Source organism: Salvelinus sp. IW2-2015, unplaced genomic scaffold, assembly GCF_002910315.2.
Source record: "Salvelinus sp. IW2-2015 unplaced genomic scaffold, ASM291031v2 Un_scaffold3151, whole genome shotgun sequence".
Lineage (NCBI taxonomy): Eukaryota > Metazoa > Chordata > Actinopteri > Salmoniformes > Salmonidae > Salvelinus > Salvelinus sp. IW2-2015.
Window position 1 is genome coordinate 93,331 of NW_019944439.1, and position 20,132 is coordinate 113,462.

At 48.6% G+C, this 20,132-nt stretch overlaps 2 protein-coding genes across 2 annotated transcripts in view; one reads left to right on the forward strand and one right to left on the reverse strand.

Annotated features, from left to right (window-relative positions):
- virma (vir like m6A methyltransferase associated) overlaps nt 1–14,835 on the reverse strand; it is a 25,816-nt gene extending 10,981 nt beyond the window's left edge. The window contains exons 1-12 of the mRNA XM_070440905.1: nt 14,739–14,835; nt 13,986–14,098; nt 10,766–10,852; nt 9,977–10,025; nt 9,704–9,866; nt 9,475–9,594; nt 9,034–9,273; nt 4,949–5,667; nt 4,701–4,838; nt 4,290–4,516; nt 4,024–4,203; nt 2,456–2,734 (exon numbers count right to left, since the gene is read on the reverse strand). Coding sequence (XP_070297006.1) covers nt 2,456–2,734; nt 4,024–4,203; nt 4,290–4,516; nt 4,701–4,838; nt 4,949–5,667; nt 9,034–9,273; nt 9,475–9,594; nt 9,704–9,866; nt 9,977–10,025; nt 10,766–10,852; nt 13,986–14,098; nt 14,739–14,801 — 2,378 coding nt within the window. The 5' untranslated portion in view covers nt 14,802–14,835. The remainder of the gene's footprint in view (nt 1–2,455; nt 2,735–4,023; nt 4,204–4,289; nt 4,517–4,700; nt 4,839–4,948; nt 5,668–9,033; nt 9,274–9,474; nt 9,595–9,703; nt 9,867–9,976; nt 10,026–10,765; nt 10,853–13,985; nt 14,099–14,738) is intronic.
- Nucleotides 14,836–15,721: 886 nt separating this feature from the next.
- Nucleotides 15,722–20,126, forward strand: esrp1 (epithelial splicing regulatory protein 1). Its single transcript, XM_024142427.2, has 8 exons — nt 15,722–16,104; nt 16,419–16,547; nt 17,435–17,551; nt 18,243–18,354; nt 19,234–19,395; nt 19,494–19,548; nt 19,711–19,821; nt 19,931–20,126. The coding sequence occupies exons 1-8, from the start codon at nt 15,973–15,975 to the stop codon at nt 20,073–20,075; spliced, it is 963 nt and encodes a 320-aa protein (XP_023998195.2). The 5' UTR covers nt 15,722–15,972; the 3' UTR covers nt 20,076–20,126.
- Nucleotides 20,127–20,132: the final 6 nt, after the last annotated feature.

A 20,132-nucleotide genomic window follows, 5' to 3' on the forward strand; every position in this document is an offset into this window, starting at 1 on the left:
TTCTCCCTAAGCCCCCCGTCGCCTGGAAGCTTGAAGCGAGGCAAGAGAGCCCTAAATGGTCACTTGGGGACGCGCGGTTCTACGTGCCCGGATGGGTGAGGGTTTGGGGGTGTGGCTATCAAGGCGCCTGCATTTGCCCTTCCAGAAGCGTGTCTGAGCTGAATTTCGTCAACGTGTAGCAAACCTGGCTTATTCGATGCTATCTTAAGAATAATACGGCGGCCGGGAGCGTTGGGCTAAAAAGAAGTGGGGCTAAGAGGGCAGAGTAGGTAGATCGGAGCATGCTCCAAATGCCCTCTACCTCATCACCTTCACACAGACTGGGAAGGGAGCGCTGAGCCCACGTCTTCAAGCCCTGAGAAACAACCTCTCTGATCGTGGTTTACGCTGCTCGCACACAACAAGGCGGACCGGCACGGAGGGCCAGGCCCGGGAGGACGGTGAACCGTAATATGCGTGTAATGCTGGTGCTGTGGTGGTTTCAGAACTCCAGTGATCTCCGTACCATTGGATATACACGCGCTCCTCTAACTCAATCTGGCCAGGCTGATGACAACCACGCTACTACCAGAGTGCGTAGCTTCCTGAAACCCGCTGACTAATACATGAACGCTAAGGTGGACCACTACCCTCACGCTACTATACTCAACCTACCCAAGTACTACATATCAACAGTTGGAGTGAACTGATAGTTCCCTTAACTCTTCATCTTATATATATACTTCTACACCCACCTCTGATCATGTATACATAAGCCCGCTACCCTCACCCCTTAAGAATGTGTTTGAAGGCCTTCCCGAGATGGTAGCCAGCGGTCTATGGCACTGCATCCACGGAAATTCGTCCACAGAGGTGTGTTCACAGTCGGCCGTGACCGGGAGACCCATGCGGCGCAAGCCAATTGGGCCCAACGTTGTCGGGTTAGGGAGGGTTGGCCGGGCTGAGAATATGCCTTGTCTATCGCGCTCTAAGCGGGCTCCTTGTGGTGGGCCGGGCGCCTGCAAGCTGGCTCCGGTCGCGCAGCTGGACGGTGTTTCCTCCGACATGTTGTCGGCTGGCTTCCGGGTTAAGCGGAGGCGGTGTTTCAAGAAGCAGATGCGGGTCGTGTTTCGGAGGACAACAATGGCTCTCAAACCTTCGCCTCTCCCGAGTCCGAGGGGGAGTTGCAAGCGATCGGACAGACTTTTACTAACATTGGTATTACGATTGGAGAGTACCCCAACAAATGTGGGTTACTAAATCAAATTCCTTGAAACAGGTGAACTGCCAACTAAAGTGTCCCTCAGTGTTGGTGTTTTTCCAAGAGCTGAGGTCAAGGGGCTGGAACCTCTGGACAAGTGTGAAGTTGTAGATGATGGCAGCATCCCCGCCTCATGACTACACACGTGAGCCGTTACACTACAATGTCCTCAAAGGACTGATAACCTTGTTGTTGCTGTTTGTGAATCCTTCATAATGATGACTTGCTGCAGGCCTTCAGCTCCCCTACACGTGGCGCCGCGCCACCCACCACACCCCACCCCACCAACCCACCACACACACACACCCACCACACACACAACACACACCAATACCACCACCAACACACACCAACACACACACCACCGACTTGCTTTGATATAACTTGCTGACTAACTACTCACTCCATGGTGAAGAAGAGTTCTGATGAAATCCACACGAGTGAAGCAGAAGTAGGCTTTTGGAATTCAAGCCAGCAACATTGATTCGCCACAGGTCAATACTTCAAAAGTATATGATATATAAATTATGAACGGCTAACTTTGTACCTGTGTTTGTCCTCTGAGTTGCGTGCCTTTCTTTGTTAGCTGAATCCAACTTTTAGTCAATACGAATTATTCAAAATCCTGTTTCCTTGTTGAGATTCATTGACAAATGCTAATTTGCGCTGAGTTGCCAGTTTACAAGCCGGGCAACTGTCGTGTGTTTGGAATTAAGCTTAATTTCAGCTAACTAGAGGCACGCACTAGCAAACAATAAGTACACGGTAGCGTTCATACACATTTAATTCATATAGGCGGACCTGATTCACAAAGCATGGTCTCTGCACCACTCCTTTGGTGGATTTCAGCAGAGACGTCCTTCATCATGGAGTCAAGCTGTTTGATTTGAATTATTAGGATCTTCAATGCGAGCAGTCTTAACTGGGGTGTGACTGGTCCAACTTGTTCCGACTGGGGTCTACTGTAGGTCCGACTGGGTTCCAACTGGGGTCTTAAACTGGTTCCTAACTGGGGTTCCGAACTGGTCCGAACTGGGTCTTAATGGGTTGCCACTGGGTCCTTACTGGGGTTCCGAATGGGGTCACTGGGTTCACTGGGTCTTACTGGGTTCGACTGGGTCCTTAACTGGGTTCCGACTGGGTCCGATGGGTCTTACTGGGTTCGACTTCGGGGCACTGGGTTCTTACTCCGACTGGTTCCAACTGGGGTCTTACTGGGGTTCCGAACTGAGGTTTAATTGGTTCGGACTGTGGGGTTCCGACTGGGTCTTACTGGGGTTCCGAACTGGGTCTCTTACTGGGGTCTTAACTGGGTTCCGACTGGGGTCCTTACTGGGGTTCCGAACTGGGTCTGTACTGGGTCGACTGGGGCTTTTTCGACGTTCGCTGGGTATTTTCCCGGTCAACTGGGGTTCCGAGGGGTCTATGGGTTCCGACTGGGTTGCGGTCGAGGTGACGTCCGAGGTCTGACTGGCGACTGGGTCTGGGGTCTGACTGGGGTAGACACATACAAAGAACATTTGAGACAAGACTTGACAATTTAAAAACATTAACTGGTGTGTGTGTGGTGCGCAAATCGATCGGTTATACATACATGTCAGTAAACAAGCACAGTAGGTCACATGCGGGAGACGGTTATACATACATGTCAGTAATATGCACAACAGTAGGTCACATGCGGGAGAGGCCTGTTGAGAGGTGGTGTTATTTTTGTTTTTAAACCAGGTTTCGGGGTTCACTTGGCTATATAGATGGAAGGGAGTTCTATGCGGTCATGGCTCTGTTATAATCTGTACAAACGTCCTTGAATTTGTTTTTGGACCTGGGACTGTGAAAAGACCCCTTGTGGCAAGTCTGGTGGGTGTGTGATTGTGTGTCTGTGTGAAGTTGACATGCAAACAATTTAGAATTTCCAACACATTGCGTCACTTCTTGTTTTTAATAAGAACACAGTCAGTCTCTCCTCAACTCTACCGAGAGAAGACTGGCATGCATAGTGTATAATATCTACCTCTGATTACAATTACATTTACATTTAAGTCATTTACAAGCGCTCTTATCCAGAGCGACTTACAAATTGGACGTTCATACATATTCATCCTGGTCCCCCCGTGGGAATGAACCCACAACCCTGGCGTTGCAAGCGCCATGCTTTACCACTGAGCCACACGGGACCAAAACAATGAAGAGCAAGACGTGCCGCTTCTTGTTCTGGGCCAGCTGGAGCTTACTAGGTCTTTCTTTGCAGCACGTGACCATATGACTGGACAATAATCAAGATAAGATACAACTAGAAGCCTGTGGAGTGTGGTGTCAAAAAAGCATCTTCACAATTGAATCTATATGTTTTGACCATGACAGGTTACAATCTACGGTAACATCAAGTAATTTAGTCTCCTCAACTTGTTCAACAGCAACACAATTCAATACCAGATTCAGCTGAGGTCTAGAACTTAAGGAATGATGTGTACCAAGTACAATGCTGTTAGTTTTAGAGATGTTCAGGACAGTTATTACTGCCACCCACTCCAAAACAGACTGCAACTCTTTGTTAAGGGTTTCAGTGACTTCTAGCTTGTGTGCTGATGCTTATACGGTTTAATCATCAGCATACATGGACACACATGCTTTGTGTAATACCAGTTGCAAGTCATTGGTAAAAAGAAACAAGTAGAGGGCTTAGAGAGCTGCCCTGCGGTACATGCAAATAGTTGTGACAGTGGCTGACCCAGATCTTGGAGGGAGAGAGAGAGAGAGCGCGTGCGTCTTTGGAGTATTCAGACCCCCGGAGCAGCAGGTTGGTAGGCGTGGGCTGGGCCAGCATGAAAAGCAGTCCTGATTGGGTGAGAGACAGAAAGTGCAGGACTTCCCTGACAGCGTGAGTGACACCTGTACGCCCCGCCGCCACTGCTGCTGACAACGCCACCGCCGAGCTCTCCAGGAAGTGACATGCATGCATGTACCTGTGGGGTGGGGGGAAGAGTTATTAGTACAAATGACTGTGTGTGTGTGTGTGTGTGTGTGTGTGTGTGTGTGGTGTTGTACCTACCTGTACAGTGTAGGGTAGGGGTCGTCTCTCTCCTGTGGACCCGTAATGCGTGCGGTTGTAGGGAAGGCCTTTCCAGGGGGCTGGACCATGGTGTGGGGGGCGGTCTCTAGAAGGTGATGTAACTCTTCTAGAACCCCAGCCAACCTATCCAGCTCAGCCTCGCTGACAGGGGAGGGGCCTAATGATGTCTCCTCCTCCATGGCTATGTCAGGCTCCTCCCCCTCATCCTGAAATATAACACTGATAATTCTTATATACTGATATTCTGTAGTAATTATRTGGACAGTAGAACCTCAGTCATAGAAACCCCAGAGTTCCACACTGAACTGGGAACTGGTTATGAAATGGGAAACTTTATCAGACYCAAATAACTGTTCTTAAAACGCAGATCTCCAGTCAGTGTGTGCTTACCTGCAGAGGTTCGCTCCAGGCTGCCGCTGTCCTCTGCAGATCAGTCATAACCTCATAGGCGTGGCTTTTCTGCAGAATGGCGTTGCCCGCAGTTACCACCCGCACGGTTTCCTCCCCCAGGAACAGCTGCACCAACCGCTGCRGGSGRSRSRSACRMMSACRMMSACACACAACCTCAGTTAGAAACACACGCAGCCTCTCCTATTATAAGGTCTTCATGTGTACCGTATGTCTATGGCCTCTCTCACCTGGTATCCACTCCTCTCYATCTCCCCCTCCTGTAGGAAGGCCTCCACACCAGCGGGGGCACTGGTCAGAGCATCCAGAGCCCTCAGGATACACAGCTTCAGCGTGGACGACACATGGTCCACCTGGAGCAGCTCTAGTAGGAGCTCCAGTGCTCCCTCGTGCAGCAGCGCAGTGAGGCCCTGTGGGCACTCGGCCAAGCAGGAAGCCAGCTTAGCTCCAGCTTTCAGCTGCCTGAGGTTTAGAGCAATGGGTTGGGTCAGAGCTATCTCCATACTAAGACCCTGRAGAGCCCATTGGACCAGAGCTCYAATAGGCYCCTCCCATTCCCCSTGTCCAATCAGAAAGCCCAGYCCTCTAGCGAGCAGCCCTGATGCCTGCTCTAGGGCCGTGACCCAGCGGGAGTCACGGTCCTCTCCTATCCCAGCCAGGAGCTCTCTCATCTGGGCAACAACCTCAGCCTCTGCCCCTTCTCCACCTCCAGGCCCCTCTGGACCAACACACACAGCCCCCCTAGCCCTCTCCAGCTGGGAGTCGAAGCGGGTCTTGTAGGGAGGGGTGAAGTAGAGCAGTGGGCGTAGCTCTCTTTCGTAGGGGTCGTACTGGACTGGGGGCACAGAGGCCAGGTCTTCAGGGGTGTAGTCAATGTCAAAACTGGGCAGCTTAAAACTCCCATTGTCCAAGTCATCCTCATCACTACTGATCTCCTCATAACCATCACCTGGAGAGAGGAGGGAGGGTGAGGAGGGAGGGTGAGGAGGGAGAAATATTGTAGAACAACAAAAACACAAACACAGCAAAAGAAAAGGCCTCACTCACAACACTCACATAAGTTGTAAAACATTAATAACATGATGAAATTACAGTTCACTCAACCAAGAGTTAAGAATGTTAGRGAACCACAGCAGACAGGCACAGTTAGTTTGTCATGCAAGAGGATCTGATACTACAGCAGCAACAGCCATGGCTCTTAAGCCTTATATTACAACGGTTAGGCCTGGTTATAACATCACAGAGCAGGGTTGTAGGGTGGAGGGGTTCTGAGCAGGGTGTAGGGTTTAGGGTGGAGGGGGTCTGAACAGGGTTGTTAGGGTTGAGGGGTCCTGAGCAGGGTGTAGGGTTGAGGGTCTGAGCAGGGTGTGGGTTGGGGGTCTGAGCAGGGTGTAAGGGTGAGGGGTCTGCACAGCGGTTTGTAGGGTTGAGGGGTCTTGAGCAGGGTGGAGGGTTTGAGGGGTCTGAACAGGGTGGAGGGTGGAGGGGTCTGAGCAGGGTGTAGGGTTGAGGGGTCTGAGCAGGGTGGAGGTTTGAGGGTTCTGAGCAGGGTGTAGGGGTGGGGGGTCTGAGCAGGCGTGTAGGGTGGAGGGGTCTGAGCAGGGTGTAGGGTGGAGGTATAGGATTGAGGGGTCTGAGCAGGGTGTAGGGTGGAGGGTCTGAGCAGGGTGTGGGTGGAGGGTATAGGTTGAGGGGTCTGAGCAGGGTGTAGGGGTCTGAGCAGGGTGTAGGGTTGGGGGTCTGAGCAGGGTGGAGGGTTGAGGGGTCTGAGCAGGGTGTTGGGTTGAGGGGTCTGAGCAGGGTGTAGGGTTTAGGGGTCTGAGAGGGTGTAGGGTGGAGGGGGTCTGAGCAGGGTGTAGGGTTGAGGGGTCTGAGCAGAGGGTGTAGGGTGAAGGGGTCTGAACAGGGTGTAGGGTTGAGGGGTCTGAGCAGGGTGTAGGGTGAAGGGGTCTGAACAGGGTGTGGTTGAGGGGTCTGAGCAGGGTGTAGGGTGGAGGGGTTGAACAGGGTGTAGGGTTGAGGGGTCTAGCAGGGTTGGGTGGAGGGGTCTGAGCAGGGTGTAGGGTGGAGGGTCTGAGCAGGGTGTAGGTGGAGGGGTCTGAACAGGGTGTAGGGTATAGGATTGAGGGTCTGAGCAGGGTGGTAGGGGTCTGAGCAGGGTGTGGTAGGGGTCTGAAGCAGGGTGTAGGGTGAGGGGTCTGGCGGGTGAGGTTAGGAGCAGGGTGTAGGGTTGAGGGGTCTGAGGCAGGGTGTAGGTGAAGGGGTTGACAGGGTGTAGGGTTGAGGGGTCTGAGCAGGGTGTAGGGTGTAGGGTTGAGGGTCTGAGCAGGGTGGTAGGGGTCTGAACAGGGTGGTAGGTTGAGGGGTCTGGAGCAGGGTGTAGCGGTGGAGGGGTTCTGAGCAGGGTTGGGGTGGAGGGTCTGAGCAGGGTGTAGGGTGGAGGGGTCTGAGCAAGGGTTGGGTGGAGGGGTCTGAGCAGGGTGTAGGGTGGAGGGTCTGAGCAGGGTTGGGGGTGGAGGGGTCTGAGGAGGGTGTAGGGTCTGGAGGGGTCTGAGCAGGGTGTAGGGTGGAGGGGTCTGAACAGGGAGTGAGGGTATAGGATTGAGGGGGTGAGGGGTCTGAGCAGGGTGTAGGGGTATGAGCAGGTTGTAGGGTTGAGGGGTCTGAGCAGGGTGTAGGGTGGAGGGGTCTGAGCAGTGTGTAGGGTGTAGGGGTCTGAGCAGGGTTAGGGTTGATGGGTTCTGAAGGTTGTACGGTTGAGGGGTCTGAGCAGGGTGTAGGGTTTGAGGGTCTACAGGGTGTAGGTTGGGGGTCTGAGAGTGTAGGTGAGGGGTCTGAGCAGGGTGTAGGGTTGAGGGGTCTGAGCAGGGTGTAGGGTGTAGGGGTCTGAGGCAGGGTGTAGGTTGAGGGGTCTAGCAGGGCTGTAGGGTTGCAGGGGCGAAGCAGGGTGTAAGGGTTGCTAGGGGTCTGCAGCAGGGTGTAGGTTGAGGGTCTGAGCAGGGTAGGCGTTGAGGGGGTCTGGAGAGGGTGTAGGTGTGGGGTCTGAGCGGGTGTAGGGTAGGGGTTGAGCAGGTGTAGGGTGGAGGGTCTGGAAGCAGCAGGTGTAGGTTGAGGGGTCTGAGCAGGTGTAGGGTTGAGGGGTCCTGAGCAGGGTGAAGGGTTGAGGGGTCTGACCAGGGTGTGGTTGAGGGGTTGAGAGGGTGTAGGTTAGGGGTCTGAGCAGGGTGTGGGTTGAGGGGTCTGAGCAGGGTGTAGGGTGGAGGGGTCTGAGCAGGGTGTAGGGTGAGGGGTCTGACAGGGTGTAGTGTTGAGGGGTCTGAACAGGTGTAGGGTTGAGGGGTTGCGTGAGGGGGAGGGTCAGCGGGTGTAGTGAGGGGTCTGACAGGTGTAGGGTTAGATGAGGGTCTGAGCAGGTGGTAGGGTGGAGGGTGTCTGAGTAAGGGTGTAGGGTGTGAGGGGTCTGAGCAGGGTGTAGGTGGGGGGTCTGAACAGGTGTGCTGAGGGTCTGAGGCAGGTAGGATGGCGGTCTGAGCAGGGTGTAGGGGTGGAGGGTAACGGTGTAGGTACGATTGAGGGTGAGCGTGAGGGCTGTAGGGTGTGAGGGTCTGAGCAGGGTGTAGGTGTAGCGGCGTCTGAGCAGGTTTGTAGGGTGAGGGTCTGAACAGGCGATGTAGGGTGAGGGGTCTGGCAGGGGTAGGAGTGGAGGTGGTTGAGCAGGGTGTTAGGGTGGGTAGGCGTTGAGGGTCTGAGCAGGGTGTAGGGTTGAGGGGTCTGAGCAGTTGGTGGTATGGGGTTCTGAGAAGAGCGTGTAGGGTGTGAGCGGGTGTAGATCTGAGCAGAGGTGTAGGGTGGAGGGGTCTGAGAGGGTCTGAGGGTGTAGGGTTGAGGGTCTGAAGCAGGTGTGTGGGTTGCAGGGGTTGAGGATGGTGTGGGTTGAGTGGGGTCTGAGCAGGTTGTAGGTTGAGGGGTCTGAGCAGAGGGTGTAGGGGTCTGAGCAGGGTGTAGGGTGAGGGTCTGAGCAGGTGTAGGGTGGAGGGGGTCTGAAGCAGGTGTAGGGTGTGAGGGGTCTTGAGCAGGTTGTAGGGTTGAGGGGTCTGAGCAGGGTGTAGGGTGTATGGGTCTGAGCAGGGTGGTAGGGTGAGGGGGTCTGAGCAGGGTGTAGGTTGAGGGGTCTGAGCAGGTGTAGGGTTGAGGGTCTGAGCAGGTGTTACGGGTTGAGGGGTCTGAGCGCAGGGTGGTAGTGTTGAGGGGTCTGAGCAGCATGCCAGAGCACACACACACTGTCTGTCCTGCCGTCACACAGGAGCCCCCCTACCTTCCTCCATCTCTTCCTCCTCCTCACCCTCATCCTCTTCCTCCTCCTCATCCTCAGGGGCGCTACACTCTGTCCGTGCATCGTCCTCTTCTTCCGGCTCTTCATCCTCTTCCTCCTCCCCCTCTTCCTCAGGCTCGGCGTCTGAGTAGGGGTCGTCGGCAGGCAGTGAGCTGCGCTCAGGTGAGACCGCCTCCAGGTAGTCCTCCCCTCTTTCAGTCGGCTCCGCCTTGGCCACTCCAACTGGGACAGTCACCATGGACACCACAGTCGGTTATCACGGCAACCAAAGAGGGCATCAGGTATACACGGATACAAGCTTGCACAAATACATGGAAATGTTTATTTTGGCAAGGTTATCTAGTTGAATATACAGTATGAAATCTGTCCCTGTGAGATGAACATAGAGATGCAGAGAAGTGTGTGTGTGTGTGTGTGTGTTACCGGTCACTGGAACCGGCTCCTCATCATCATCATCTGGTGGGGGCGGTCCAGGAGGGGTGCGGGGGCCTCTGGGAGCTGGTCTGGGGGGACTGACATTATACTGCTCCTCCTTATCCCACTCTGAGACACACACAGTTTAGTCCACCTTGTGTTTTCCCTTTTGCCATGGAAAGTATGATAGTATTGTGATAGTGGTATCCTGGCAACCCTAGTATGAGTCTTTACCCACCTTGTTTGATGATCCTGTTGAGGCCAGTCTGTTGTTGTGGGGGTGGGGGAGGGGGAGGTGGGGGAGAGTCCCGGTCGTGACCATGTGACCTTTCTGCTGTACCGTACACCGCCACCGTCAGACTGGTGTACCATCCACGCAGCACCAGTCCATCTGTGTTCACCTACACAACACACACACTCACCATTACAAACACACAGCGACACACACAACACAGTTCACCTGTAGAGAGAACAGTGACCTTTCTACAGACAGASGGGGAGGAGTCTTTACCTTTCCATTGGGCCTGAAAACGATGGACTTGTTTTCGTCATATTCAAAACTGTAAGGACGAGACAGCGAGAGAAAGAGAGACAGAATKATCACATTTCCATTAGTAGTGGAGCAGGCTACAGTAGAGGGGCTGATGTACTGCAAGTTCTCTCTCAGGTGAACAACAACGGCCTGTGAGCTCTTGACTAACATTAGGTTGTGCCTGTGTTCGCTGTTGGAATGATCGATGTGGCATTCTGGGTWCTACATTCTGTTGTGTGTGATTCTGCAGGTGCAGCAACAGGGCTTTCAAGTTTCTGGCGACCCGTCTCGGAGTGAACAAGAACTAAGACAGTCGTCACAGATTGGTCTCTGCCCTGACAGGTTCTACAGGTGAGACTTGAGCTCTCAAATACTTTTATAGACACATTCTGGGAAGTGAAAAAAAGGGAGGGGCGGGGAGAGAGAAATAGACAGATACTGGGAGGGCAGGAGCGACAGAGAGAGACAGAGGAAGAGGTAGAGAGAGAGGGATACAGACAGAGAGAGGAAGAGGTAGAGAGAGAGGGATACAGACAGAGAGAGGAAGAGGTAGAGAGAGATGGATACAGACAGAGAGAGGAAGTGGTAGAGAGAGATGGATACAGACAGAGAGAAGTAGAGGTATATTCGAGAACCCCTCTTTGGAAACAAGTGCTTTAATTAATACTTTTAAGTGCTATCCTCTGTGTCCACATTGTACATTTCTGTTGTATATATATTTTACACAAACACATTCAATTCAAATAGAAGGTACAAAGTGTTACTGACCTGCCCAGTCTGTGGAAGCAGGCGTTGCTGGGTTTAGTGAGGTTGTTGAAGAAAAGCTCCAGCTGGAAGGAATGAGGCGATGTCTCCCTGGAAACACAGACAGKAACAGGATATGACATCACCACTCAGCCCCCCTTTCAGCCACATGAGAGATCCCGTCTGTCGGGTTACGATTACCTCACAAATCACCCAACTACCCCGGTGAGAATGAGGCCAAACTGAACATTACAGCTGCATTTATCAATATTGCGTAGAAACTTCTATAAAATACTTCTTATGAACAGAATTTAGAACGTTCCTAAACATAGAAAAAGTGTGATTTATCAAACAATCCTACGAGCTTCATGCGTACACCGGTAGGAGATAATCGTTGATAAATACCAAATGTTCTCAGCCCCAGTGCTCGTGCACGACCTTGGCTATTTGCATTTTGAAATGCCCCCAATTAATCATACATGGTCAAAATCATCCCTTTAAACCACGTGGGGAATATACCACACTGTACCAGGATATACAACGTTGCAACCAAAGAAAGCTAAGAAAATAGGAGGTGCTAGTGTCAGAGATTGAGTACAACCAAAAGGGTTTATTTGTCTCTCCGTTGTGGCTTGACCAGTAAAACCATTAAGACTATGAGTTGCGTTAGCAATGGTAAATCTATTTCAAATGAGTAGACAACAGTCAGGAATAAGCCATCCATCCTCAACAGCTACTTCCTGTAGGCTATAGGCCAACATTGGCCACCACATTCAGCAGCGTCTTCTGCCCGTCACATAAATGATCACCTGCACATTAAGAGTGGAAGCCTTTTCTGTCCACATAGTTCAACTCGTTTTGGGATGGTGCTTTTATGGCGATGTGGGTGCTATTGCTCCGTTCGTATTTGGGAACCCATTGATGGCAAAGAAACCCCTCTTGACTTCAACCTGTTGGGCGACGGTGTAAGGAAATTGTACGTTACAGTTTGTTTTACTGAAAATTGCATCCAAAACACTGTCTCATCGAAGCTGTGAAATGTCGATCGGAAAGCTCCCGATGCCAAAACCTGAGGGTGGACAGCACTTGGATGTGCACCGGAATGGCATGTGGTTGCCTTTTTAAAGTAAGTCTTAAGTCCTCACAGAAATCCTATAAGATTGGCTCATCAGATATAATTTCCCAAAACCAATCGTTACTTTCTGAGCAAGATCATACTACTGCACAGATACTACTGCACTGTTGAAGCTACAAACACCAGCATTTCGCTACACCTGCAATAACATCTGTTAAATATGTGTCAAATTTGATCAACCTCTCATTCAATTTCCTATTATTTCAAGTCTTTTATCATATTTCAACAATGGTTTCACTTTCACACGTGCCTCTAACTTTGGGCTCCCGAGTGGCGCAGCGGTCTAAGGCACTGCATCTCAGTGCAAGAGGCATCACTACAGTCCCTGGTTCGAATCACATCCTGCCGTGATTGGGCGTCCCATAGGGTGGCGCACAATTGGCCCAGGACCATCTGGGTTTGGCCGGGGTAGGCTGTCATTGTAAATAAGAATATGTTCTTAACTGACTTGCCTAGTTAAATAAAGGTTAAATAATAAATGACTGTACTTTATGTGAATTATTATAGTAACAAATGCACTGGTGGTCAAATGATATGCCTGTCAAGATATGTTGCATGAATTCACAATGGAAATACAATGACATCGAAAATGATTGAATTATTACTCCATCACAATTTCAGACATTTTCAACATATATTTCCCCCCCATTCTACGCTTGACAGTTCCCTTACACCTCGATCACACCGACAGTGTCATTACGTTTGGTACACTAGAAGTACATTCCCAATGGAATGCTGCGTTTGGTACACTAGAAGTACATTCCCAATGGAACGCTGCGTTTGGTACACTAGAAGTACATTCCCAATGGAACGTTGCGTTTGGTACACTAGAAGTACATTCCCAATGGAACGCTGCATTTGGGTACACTAGAAGTACATTCCCAATGAAAACTGCTGTTGGTACACTAGAAGTACATTCCCAATGGAAACTGCATTTGGTACACTAGAAGTACATTCCCAATGGAACGCTGCGTTTGGTACACTAGAAGTACATTCCCAAATGGAACGCTGCGTTTGGTACACTAGAAGTACATTCCCAATGGAAAACTGCATTTGGTACACTAGAAGTACATTCCCAATGGAAAACTGCATTTGGTACACTAGAAGTACATTTCCAATGGAAAACTGCATTTGGTACACTAGAAGTACATTCCCAATGGAAACTGCGTTTGGTACACTAGAAGTACATTCCCAATGGAACGCTGCGTTGGTACACTAGAAGTACATTCCCAATGGAAACTGGCATTTGGTACACTAGAAGTACATTCCCAATGGAAAACTGCATTTGGTACACTGAGTACATTCCCAATGGAAACTGCATTTGGTACACTAGAAGTACATTCCCAATGGAACGCTGCGTTTGGTACACTAGAAGTACATTCCCAATGGAACGCTGCGTTTGGTACACTAGAAGTACATTCCCAATGGAATGCTGCGTTTGGTACACTAGAAGTACATTCCCAATGGAACGCTGCGTTTGGTACACTAGAAGTACATTCCCAATGGAACGTTGCGTTTGGTACACTAGAAGTACATTCCCAATGGAAAACTGCATTTGGTACACTAGAAGTACATTCCCAATGGAACGCTGCATTTGGTACACTAGAAGTACATTCTCAATGGACACTGCGTTTGGTACACTAGAAGTACATTCCCAATGGAATGCTGCGTTTGCCTTGCAGAATTGCGTTACAGTTTGTTCTATGTGGTGCATACATTGGATTTATTGAATTTATGCATCAAATTGTATGGTAGACGGTTTGACATTAATGGTAGCAGAAGGTGAATGTTGAACTTTCGTTGAACACATATCCAGATGATGCTGCGTACCATTTTGCGCAATGAGGCTGTAGGTGTAATCAAGGCATTATTCCACCACTTGGCACTGTGTGAGCACGGTCATGGCAAATGTTCATATTGATAAATCGCACACTTTGCGCGGAAATGATCCCACGCATGGTTTACGCACATATTTGTGCCTATGCATGATTGTTTGAGGCCCCTGAAGTTCCCCTCATACACATCCCAGTCTCAGATGTCACATGCACATAGYTAGGAGTATATATTTATTTAGCTCTCCCTTATACACCTTGAATGATGGTTTCTTACCCRAATGCCCGGTTGTCTGGCAGGCTGGTGTGTGCTTTAATTCCAGGGGGAATGACKCGCACCTCTGTGATCAGGACCCCATACGGGAACCGCACCACATCCACATTGGTCAGCTACAGACAGAATACATTTTAATAATTTCACTGTAAGGCCTACCACATCCGTTGTATTCAGCGTATGTGAACAATAAAATGTGATTAGATTTTTATTTAGACCATGTTACTGCACAACAGAAACAGTCAGCACTTTTTGTGCCATACAAAAACAAAAAGGGACAACTGGGAATTTCGTGTATACATCTGCAGACAGTAACTGTAGGCTATATCTGTAAAGATGAACAGTATGAAAACTGTCTGTGTAACGTAAACAGTGTGAGTCGCTAACTAGCAAGTAAACGTAGACGTTAGCTGTGTGACTAGCAAGCGGGTAAACAATCTGTGTACACGCCGTTGCCGACTGTCGTTATCCGTTATGGCTAGCTAGTTTCGCGTATCCCTATCCCCGCTGCAACTGTAGAAGAGACCACTGAATATAAGAACCCGTAACCTACTTAAAAACGTAATACCTTGYTAGGAAACAATGCATCACACTTAGTTTGGAAGGACGAGTTAGTTATTATGCAAGGTGGCCACTGTGTTAGCATTAGCCTAGGGGAACGGGGGGATCAGAAGCTGTAGTTAGCTAGCTAACTGGAATCTCAGCAAAGTACACTCCTGGGATAAAATAGCAAGTGGTATTAACATATTTAACTACCTCTGCACTTTGATGTTTGAACGTATCCAGAAAAAGAAGCTCCGTTAAAGTGTCCCCCGCCATGTTTTTCTGTTTTCACTTGGGGTAAACTTCCGGATCTAGCCACAACGGTTTCCGGGTTTTAAAACCCGACGGCAAGCAGTTCTGTAAAGACAGACCCCGAATCAGTTTAAACCGAATTTGTTTTCAAATGAGTAAAAACACAAACTGATCTGAAATCGGTGCATAGTGGAGAGTTCATCCAACGTTATTCAGGCTTCTGCCAATGGCACTCTCATAATAAGTTATTAAAGATGCCGTAATAAAACAGGCAGTAAGCCTGACTTTGAATATTTGATATCTGTATTTTACAATAGCCTAAATGAAAACAATATTTATACAATATTTATACATATTTTTCATCACTGTTTATTTTTAAATAGGCCTTATAAACTTTATTGTAATGATTTCACTGATTTGCCACGATTGGCTGGTCTCAATATTTTCTCAGCAGTAGCAGAAATGCAGAAAACAACATTATGTTACATKACATTGTTTTCAATAACATTTCCCACTGCAGCCTATATGCCAAGCGTAGCATTTGGAAATAGCCTATGCACTCGTCTACTCATGAATAGAGATAAAAACTAGGCAATGATCAGTTTGTAGGTTAGTATATGAGATTGTTGTTCTTCTCRTGTATGTTGTTCAGGTTGGGTCGATGGGTTTGTCGCGATGCCGTGCCACGTCCCTGTTTGAAAGCACCAATAGGGACAGCACTCAGAAAGAGAAGGGGTATATTCATTACATAAACCGTTTACAGGTTAAGAACCAAACGAGAGGAAACAGAGGAAACAATAGTTTCTATTGGACAAATGCAGGTAGGTCCCTCTCCGTTTCGTCCCGTTTGTTTCCGTTTAAGAAGCGCTTTGCAACAGAATCGGCGTAATGAATACGCCCCATGCAGGTAGCTACCTGGGTCACGTGGACCGCAGCGCACACAGGTAGGTGCATCACAAAAAAAAGGAACATTCACCATTACACTGCGATGAGGTGTGCCGGAGATTTTGCATAGATTACCAAGCAATCAAGAAGCCACTAAAAATATCTGGAGTTGCTGAGCACACCTTTGCGCATAGGTGTGTGGGTGGCTGGATTCTTTGGGTTCTATACTGTTCTGGGGGTGTAGCTGTAGGTTATTTTCTATTACTTTTGGGTGTAATTAGAGTAGGTTCTTTTTGTATTTATCCTGAAAATGACGGCTCAGGTAGACTACCTGGCGGTGTTGTTCACCACCACATCTGGCGCGAGCGGAGACCTCTTGGGTTCGGACGAGACGGAGCTCGAGCAGTTGGTGTGGCAGCTCGTGGACTTGAAGAACAAAAAGGTMATCTTTAAAATATTTTCCTTTCTTTATTAAGAGAATATGATAATGACTATTTTTTTTTTCAGGAGCTAGATTAGGTAATCTATAGAAAGACAAAGTATTCATCCAACATAACCAGAATGCTCTCTGCGTCAATGTGCCCTATTTGGTTTAATAGACGACCACCTTTCTTCTGATTATGAGGTCTAATGACAAAACTGATCATAAGTTAGCCATAAATCGGCTACTCCATTATGCATATTAAAGTGTGTATTTAAGTGTACACATTGTTGTTTTAAATGTACTGAAGTGTGTGTGTTTTCTCTCTGGTCCAGTTGGGAAAGGTGAATGAGGTGTTAATACGGCCTGAGCACTCGGACCTTACAGAAGATTGTCTGGGGGAGAGAGAGGACAGCGTGGAGTCTGTCTCTACAGTCACAGGCTTGGAGCACGCGCTAAACCAGGTACAGACAGTATCTGTTGTCTCGTGGTTTTTTATGAAATACATGTTTGACCTCATCATATTCTGCTTTGCCATCCATTCCTCCTTCACTTGAAATCAGAGGCACCGATGCATTGATTGGAGTTTGATAACAATTGATTGTTTATTTAGGCCTTGATCCTGAGATATCTAATTATAATTGGCTAATAATGAACCATCGATCCCTATAGATTTGATGGCATTTTACTTGACAGCCTGAGGGACATTTATAAAAGTCCATTGAGTGATGAGGAGGTGTGGATCTTTAGAGCTTAGTAATGCAAATGACCCCCCCAATTAGCATAATGAGGCTCATACAACTAGTACCAATTAAAGTGCTTGTTCTCTGAAACCAAAAATATAAACCATACATAGACAAAAGACAATAGACAGACATACACACACAAACATCGATGACATCACCCCACAAATCTTTTCCAGCCGCTCGAAAGTAAACAAGCCATTCAAGTTGGACTTTATCACAAGCAGTAATTTGTAAGCCTATATTTGGATGTTTTTGTAAATATTTTGTCTTCATGGTAATACTTTCCATTAAGGTTGACTCAGTTTAAATAGTCTATAAACAGCATTAATAGGTTGTTTATTAGTCAGTAGTAAACAGTTATAACTCATTGGATGAAATTGTGTACTGTGGCCAACGTTTTGGCTCTTGCTGAATAATGAGATTATAAATGGCTGCATTGATATTCATCATTACCAGAATAATGATCACACTTTCAACCAATAAAATGTTAGTGGATTTTCAATATTACCAGTGAGTTGTTCTGTAATTGTTTATTACAGATGTATTATCTGATATTGATTTAAAGAGTTTACATTGTAGCTGATCTCTTCCTATGTTTTRAACAGTTCCATCTGAGATTGACCAATGAGGTGAACAGCTTGGGYGCRGGCACGTCAGTGTGTGTGTGTACGGACGGGCAGCTCCACATTCGCCAGGTTCTCCACCCCGAAGCTGCGGGCAAGGTAAGGGTACAGGCTGGCAGGGCGGGGAGCACAATTACCTCCAGCAGAAGCGTTTGGTGTTCACAGAACCATAAAGAAATGTGTTATGTCTGCTGTTCTGTCAAGATCCTGCTCTACATGATGTTGAAATGGGAGGTTGTCTTGACATATTGTCTTGGCTTTGTTTGAACATGAACGCGCGCACACACGCACACACGCACACGCACACGCACACACACACACACACCGTTCTCCTATTACATCTTGAGTCCCCCCCCCTCACATCTAGTATGATATACAGACCCATGGGGAACTTAACTTTATTGACATGAGTAAATATGTAAATGAGGGTAGTAAACAGACAGCCTAGCTCCTGATACGACCCAACAMCTAACAGCTGTCAATGGTAGGCTGCACATGTTCTCTTCCTCCTCTCTACTGTTCAATCAATAATAATATGGTCAGAACGTTTTTAAAGGGGCATACTACAGTATATTTGGTCCGTGCAAGACTCAAACTCTGGTGATCCAAGCACATGCCACATTCAGTTCCCCTGGGTTAATGTATGTGACTTTACCCACTGGGCACACACTGGTTRAATCAAYGTTGTTTCCACGTCATTTCAATAGAATTACGTTGAASCAACTTGGAATAGACGTTGAATTGACGTCTGTGCCCAGTGTGTAATGTCTGCAGTTGTCTTCCTCGGCAGAACCTGGCACTGCCAGAATGTTTCAACTCCTTTTTTGACCTGAAGAAAGAGTTCAGGAAGCACTTCCCCTCTGCAGACACCAAGAGCCTGGAGGTGCAGTACATGGCAGAATGTATCCTTACAACTGAGAAACACAGCAATGACACTCACAGCAATGACACTCACAGCAAGGACACTCACAGCAATGACACTCACAGCAAACGACACTCACAAACAATGCCACTCACAGCAAAAAGACACTCACAGCAATAGACACTCAGAGCAATGACACTCACAGCAATGACACTCAACAGCAAATGACACTCACAGCAATGACACTCACAGCAAAGACACTCACAGCAATGACACTCACAGCAATGACACTCACAGCCAAAGATACTCACAGCAATGACACTCACAGCAAGAATTACTCACAGCAAATGACACTCACAGCAATGACACTCACAGCAAAGACACTCACAGCAATGACACTCACAGCAATGACACTCACAGCAATGACACTCACAGCAAAAGAACTCACAAGCCAATGACACTCACCAGCAATGACACTCACAGCAATGACACTCACAGCAATGACACTCACAGCAATGACACTCACAGCAATGACACTTGGTTCATTTTACAGCTTTGCATGAACCCTGCTTCTGTAGTGTAGCTTCATGCCGTTAGTGCATGTGTGTGTGTGTGTGATCGCGCGTGCATGGTTGTGAGAGAGAGAGAGCACGAGAGTGTGTGTGATACTGACACACTCCCATGGGGGAGGCGTCTGCAGGCCTCAGGGTGTTGGCTGTGGGASTAGAGGTTTTGAAATGCAAATAGAGACACAATTGACGTGTCTCACTGTAGCTCCAAGAGGAACATGCTGTGTGTTGAGCCAACAGGACCAGCCCTACACACCTACCAGGAAGCAGGACTAACMCACACACACATGCACACACACACCTTGCTTGCTCCTCTCCTGTAGTTTTCTCCTTGACCACGGTTTCCTCAGCTCTCAGTGTAACTGTGGAGCCAGTAGCCATATTGGAGCCGCCGGCCGTACTGGATCCAACGGCTGTGTTGGATCCGACGGCCATGTTGTCACCGGTCACAGCAGCACTGCAGGTCCAGACCATGGCCAACATCGTCCTAGCCCTGCTATTGGAACCCTTATGTGAGTGACACACTAACTTACACAAACTCTGACTTTTCTCACAATGTTRTCGTTGTTGCTTATCTTTGACTTCTGCTCTGGTCTTCTGTTTGTTGTAGGTCACACATTCTCAAACCCAGAGAGAGTCACTGAGAAGTTTGAAAGCGGCACTTGGTAACTAGACTCGTTAAGATAGATTAGCAGTAAGGTAGATGATATGATACTATTCATTGGTGTTCTTACATAGTTGGATGGAGCGGGTGAGTGATTTGATGCTAACTGGTGTGTGTGTGTGTGTGTGTGTGTGTGTGTGTCCATGTGCACGCGTGTGTGTAGCAGTAAGATGGAGCGTGTGTGTGACAACACAGTGATCAGAGCAAGGGGGTTGCCGTGGCAGTCATCTGACCAGGACATCGCTCGCTTCTTCAGAGGACTCAACATTGCCAAGTATGTGTGTTCAGTGTCTAGTGGTGTGTTGTGTTTGACTCGTTGCTGTTATGATGGTGTGTAGTGTATTGAAATAGTTGTAATAGCTGTAATGCTGTGTGTTGTCCAGAGGTGGTGCTGCGTTGTGTCTGAACGCCCAGGGTCGGAGGAACGGAGAGGCTATGGTCCGCTTCATCAGTGAAGAGCACAGAGACATGGCCCTGCAGAGACACAAACACCACATGGGCAACAGATACATAGAGGTCATCTGTTAATAACCTATTATCAACCTATTACTAACCCTCACCCTAACCAACGATACATAGAGGTCA